The sequence below is a fragment of the Eptatretus burgeri genome, chromosome 11 (genome assembly GCF_056783735.1).
Source record: "Eptatretus burgeri isolate ZD-2024b chromosome 11, Ebu_testis_v1, whole genome shotgun sequence".
Classification (NCBI taxonomy): domain Eukaryota; kingdom Metazoa; phylum Chordata; class Myxini; order Myxiniformes; family Myxinidae; genus Eptatretus; species Eptatretus burgeri.
In genome coordinates this window covers 84,875,768-84,881,767 of record NC_140971.1, presented here as the reverse complement: position 1 = coordinate 84,881,767, position 6,000 = coordinate 84,875,768, and the positions used below count along the sequence as shown (strand labels likewise).

Genomic DNA, 6,000 nt, shown 5'->3' with positions numbered 1-6,000 from the left:
TTGAAGTGGGGTGGGAACGGGGCCCCCCTTTTCGCACTATCTCAGCGCGGGGGGGAAAAAGGGGGGAATTGTTGATGCTCCGGGGAAAGAGGATAGCTGGCTTGCTTGGGTCCCGCGCCGAGCGACTCCACTGCGAGCTCGTCGCCGACCGCAGTCTTCCTTGCCTCGGACCCAAGCTATCCGGTCCCCTCCGCAATTCTCCTCAGCCGACTGCAGTAAATCACCTCGACCGCGCTCCAGGCTCCAGGCTTCCTCTCTCTGCAGCTCCCCGACAGACTCCGAACCCCGACAGACTCCGACCTCCGACAGACTGACTCTCCTGAAACTCACTGCCGCTGCCACACTCTGCTCTCCAAAACTGACTTGACTCACGGCTCCACAGACTGCTCCTCTCCAGACCCAACTTGACTCTTCTCAAACTCGCCTTGACTCTTCTCAAAACTGACTGCCTCCGACTCTTCTCCAACTCGCCTTGACTCTTCTCCAACTGACTTGACTCGCCCCGCGCTCGGCGCTTTATACTCCGGCAGGAGAACCCATATGCAAATTTCTGGATCAGAACGAGCTCAGGGGTGGAGCCACGCTCGCCCCTTGGACGGAGAAAAAGGGGCGTGAGTCTCCCCTGATCCTCGAATTTGCATATCCCAATTCTACTCCGACGCGCCTGGAGGCGGGGCCAAACTGCCCCGCGCTTGCCGATTGGACGGATCAGAAGTGGGCGTGTATCATTCCTGATCCGAATTCTCCTCGGAAAGTCCGCACTTTGCACCCACGGCTCGGCGCGCGTCCCGCACGAGGCCAGGACAGCCTGACGCTCGGTGCCCACAAGCGGTGTGGGAATGGCCGCTGAAGGAGAGGCGAAGGTGGTGGAGGTTTTAAAGTGGTGGTCCATGGTCATGGCGACGTTTGGAATGGCGGTGATGCGATGTTTGCGGGAGCGAGTTGTGAAGGTAAAGGTCGTGGCTGTTGGCGTTGTTGTTGTTGTTGTTGTTGTTGTTGTTGTTGTAAAGCGGTGTTGCGGTTGGTGGTTGTTGTGTGATGGTGGTTGAGACGTGGTTGGTTCAAAATAAAGATAGAACAGAAAAAGGGCGATCTCAAAGGGTCGCAGCCCGAATGAATCACATTTATTCCTTCTAAACAACGGGTTTGGGCTAACTACACATGTACTTACAGATATATCTCACCTACGGGACCTGAATGGTGGTTTGCAAATTTCCTCAACCGTAACAATATTCTTTTTTCATTTTTAAACCTTCAAAAAAATCTTCTTCTCTGAAATGGCTGAAAAGATCAAGGCAAAACTTTACACATATGAGCTCCTATCCATGAGGAACAAACGGGTCACACATATGATGTCAGTGATCACATGGTCATAGATATTGGATTTACCATAAAATTTATAAAAATACAACACTCAAAAGTAGTTCTGGTGAGGGTCTGCAATCTCTGATTGCTCTTTTTCTTGTTAGAATGTTTATTTAGGAACACTTTTGACTGCATTTGGTCCACATAGCATGGATGGAGCCTCTTGTACTTTACTTTACTTGGTTCTTTCTCGTCCCTTCCATTCTCATTTTGTCTTATGCACATTTTGTTTGATGTGGATATTCATTTTGTATGAAGTAATGATTGTATGATTACAATACATTTGATTTCTCTTTTGTTCCTGCTGCCAAAAACTGTACCAGACAAGAGGAGCAGTTTTATTTGTCATCGGTGTCGTATGTCTTCTGCTGTTTGACAACGACGATCTCATGGCCAAGATAGCAGAACACCGTATCCCCTTCTGGACAGTGTTCCATGTTTCATGTGTTTTTTTTTGTTTTTTTATCTGCTCAGCAAATCTTATGTATTTGGTGACATTTGCAACATGACTCGGAGTCCTGTTTATTCTCGTGATTGTGCTTTGGTACAAATCAATAGAAACTTGTGCTTTTATTTTGCGTTGTTCTCTAATGCAGTTTATCATTCAAGATGTTTTTCACCAAGCCGTTTGTCTGTAACGATATTTGAGGCGATTGCCGGTTGATTTGTAACAAAGTCCCTTAACACATAATTGCAGCCGAAGGTCGACATTCCAGTGCAATAACGCACGGGCTCCACACGGCCATCTCCCTGCTCGGTCTGGCTGACCACAAGGTTGTATGTTCTTCCATGATTTATTTCCATTTCTTTATTTCACCTATTATTGCTGCTGACTTGTTTGTGCATTTGTACATTATTCTTTCTCACACGTTATTCTTCTTACACAGCAACACGCTGCTCTGGCACATACTCCCATACCTTACCTGACCTTTCACGGCTGAACCATAGCACCTAGAGGCCCTGGATTTTGGGTGTATGTACTTCAGAATCTGGCAAAGGTTTTAAGGTTTCACACGTTGGCCTTGACATCCGTTTTGAAGCCAGCAAAAGCTGCTATAAAGTGTATATTGGGATGTGGGGTCAGGCAGTGTTGTCGCTGGCCCACAGGCAAAAGGTAACCACCCACACCCTCCCCCCACCTCCCCGGGCAGTGTCTCAGCATCTCCCCTGGTAGTATGTGTATATGCTCGGTACATGGGACCTTAGATTTGAGAAAAGGAAATTTTCTCATTGTTTTGTGCCCATACATCAGGCCTGTGCTATTCAAATCAGATTGTTGTCCAACATTGTTTTACTATTCATGACTTGTCAAGACTTGGGAAGTTGAAGATTACATAGGATTTGGGACTTTAACTTCAATAACCCATTGTTTACACCTGCGTCATATTGGAGTAGTTTTCGAGTCTTTTGACATTTGTACACTTTAAACACATCTCCCTAGTAAAGGAGAACAGCCAATAATGGGAGATGGGTAAGAAAAGAATTGATACTGGACAATATGCTGTAGATTGAAAATTTGTCTCTTCGGCCTGGGTCTCTAATACACAGTACTGGACCCATGAAACCCAACTCCATGTCTGCCATACATCCTCCTCTCATGAATTTGTTCAACATGTGTTACTTATTGTAAATGAAGGCTGGTTTTGATAAATGCTTTGTGTCCATGTGGCTTCTGGAAGGCTGGTGTTTTTTTGCTGCTTGCAACATTGCTGTTACGCGTTGGATATCAAGCAGCGTCACGCAAGCTTGCAGTGGATGTTGGAGGTGCCAAGCGATTACATGCTCTCTCTACCCTACTCTCTGCTGCATTACTATCTCCATGGGTGCTTGGCCTTCTTACACAGGTTAGCCACTGCATAGTTCAGAAGGTTTATCACCCATGGCCGATTTAGTAACATTGTTTTGCCAAGAAAATATCTTATCAAAGTTCAAATTATCATGAACCTTGTTGATCTGATCGCCCACAGAATGGTCAAGGTGGAGATAGTCCATCACTTCTCACGCTGACAGGTTCACTGCTTTGTGTGATCTTCACTGTGGGTGTTTTGGAGTTCTACACAGAAGCCTTATGCGTGGCCAAGCTTGAGGGACCTCCAAGTGCATGTTTGGGATCAGTTTGGCTCATAAATGGTGGCCTGCTGTTTGCTTGGATATGGGGTGAGCCATACTCTCACTGGCTGTCCTTTTCTCTGGCCCATGGCCGTTCCAGTACCACAGAACATGTTCTCTCAGGAGGCGTATTGGTCAGTGCTGCTTGCTTCCTTTTTGGTGAGATTTTCATTGTTTTGAGATGACAGAGAAATAGCATGGGAATGGAATGTATGCTTGTTTTAATAAATAATAACATTGAAAGAGTTACTTCTTTCTGCATATAACCTCGTTGACTTAATTTTGCATGACTTTCTGTATGGATTCATTTCCATAGCACAGGCTGCGAATGGGCATGCTAAAAATTTAAATCTAATACAGAGCCAGAATAAACAGCTTGCTATTGCTTTCCTAGCTTTTTTTTTTTTATCAGAGGTTGCATTCTTCATTTCCTCGTCATCATTCCTAAGAAATATTCCCATCCATTGGAAAAATAATCCAGTAGTGAATTTTAAACATGCTTTTCATGGAACTTAGATGCAGGAGGAGGCCATTAGGCCCATCATGCCCATGCATTTCTGCCAACATACCTGTATCCTTCTATCCCTAATGCTTCCTGGCACATATTTCAAATTCCTGTTTAAACCTAGCTACCGTTTCTGCTGCCACTACCTTTCCAGGGAGAGCATTACATGCATGAACTACTGTATGAGTGAGAGATCTTTGCTTTAATACCATTCCAATCTCCTCTTCATTCTCAAGCTGCTTTATTTATTATCAACGGATCTGTAGAAAATATACACAGTTATAAAATTTTGTTATTCTTGCATCCCCCTGTCTACCTGTCACAGCAACAAAGTTTCTGCTGTCTCCTGCACAGCGGGGACAGAAGGGCAATCTGATTGGATATTCTGCCCAGGGAGCCCCGCTGTACAGCTTCAGTAGTGAAGGATCAATGCAGCCTGTACTCTCTCCAGCTCGGTTCCTTCGCGATTGTCTCAAGCAAGTGCTGGAGGAATGCGACTCACGGAACATCTTTTACTTCTTGTGTCTCAACCTGGTAATCAGAATCTATTTTAACTTTGAGTAGAGTTTTGACCTTTTAGGCCATATTCATTTGGCACTGTAATGATAGTCATGCATAGAATGTGTAATCACCAAGGTCTTGCTTTGTCACCTGATGATGTATAGGGCTGTGACTCAAACGCAAAAACTCAGTTCGGTTCCGGCTCGGTAATTTTGGCATCAAATTTGCCGTGTCCCGGATCTGCTCGGAATCTTGCTCAGCAAGTACCTACTTGCACAGCAAGAACTAACGAATTAACTAACTAATTTGGTGTGTGCTCAACTGGATGGTGGAGTAATAACACACTTGTTTCTGAGATATCTAGTCAGGGTACGGTTTATGACCCAATTATGAACTGCAACATCATTGAGCACGAGCATAACCCGCGCTCTGCGTGACATGTTGGGGTGGGTGTGTTTGAGAAAGGAACTGATGCAGAGTATCAGTAGTAATTTTACTTTAATGCAGTAAGTGGAATACAATTTCACTGTTTGAGAACCATTTTATTTACTTTTTTTGTACCATGCACCTCATGGTCTTTGAGATAATGTAAGCCGAATATCACATTACTCGAGCGCAGAACAAAGTCGAAGATAGCGCGACACGAAACCACAAACTCGGAAATAATATATAAGATGCTGTCACTCAGATAGACTTTAAGCTCGGGACCTGTCTCTAGTGTTGATTGCTGATGGATGTTAAATATCTCCCAATGAAGAGTAGAGGAGGTTCCGTCAGTGCTCTGGCAAAATTTCAAATTCCTGCCTGAACCTGGCAGAGAGAGGAAATGGGCACGCGGGCTCTTTTTACGTATGGAAACGCCAATATGGAAGGTGCCCCATTGCTCTGTTAGATCATGTGACACACAATGATTCAGAGTGTGGTTTTACCAATATTGTTCCCTTTTTAAAAAATCCTCATTTAATTTCATTTCCTGCAGTGTTTTAAGATCATGGAGGAGCTTCTACTTATTTTGCATCGAGGACAACAGCATAAGGAGGCAGTAGGCAGATCAACAAAGTATGGGCTTTCAATGATTGTGATTTATTTGATTTAATGATATATCAAACAGGGCAACTCAATTTCAAGTATATATATATATATATATATATATATATATATATATATATATATATATATATATATATATATATATATATATATATATATATATATATATATATATATATATATATACTAGCTGAAGTACCCGGTAATACCTGGGAAATTTGCCCTATTTTCCTCACGCTAGTTAGACTGAGGCATTAGTTGTATGGAGAAAATTCAGAAGGCTTCTTTTATTCCTCAGATTTATGGAAGGAGGGCTTTATGCTGCCGTAATCCTCAGAGAGGTCATAGTTGAAGGCGGCCTTGAGCCACTCAATGTTTCTAGCAGCAGTGGCAACTGTCCTTGATGTCCTGCCAAAACCCGGACCTAGAAAGCTGGAATGTGAGTTTTGTGCTTCTCTCACCCGTCGGTG

General features: G+C 43.9%; 1 protein-coding gene across 1 annotated transcript in view; it reads left to right on the top strand.

The window, feature by feature from the left end:
- SLC30A5 (solute carrier family 30 member 5) overlaps positions 1-6,000 on the top strand; it is a 46,144-nt gene that overhangs the window by 22,930 nt on the left and 17,214 nt on the right. Inside the window, exons 7-11 of the mRNA XM_085847238.1 lie at positions 1,689-1,776; positions 2,063-2,139; positions 3,045-3,209; positions 3,333-3,633; positions 4,305-4,513. Coding sequence (XP_085703364.1) covers positions 1,689-1,776; positions 2,063-2,139; positions 3,045-3,209; positions 3,333-3,633; positions 4,305-4,513 — 840 coding nt within the window. The remainder of the gene's footprint in view (positions 1-1,688; positions 1,777-2,062; positions 2,140-3,044; positions 3,210-3,332; positions 3,634-4,304; positions 4,514-6,000) is intronic.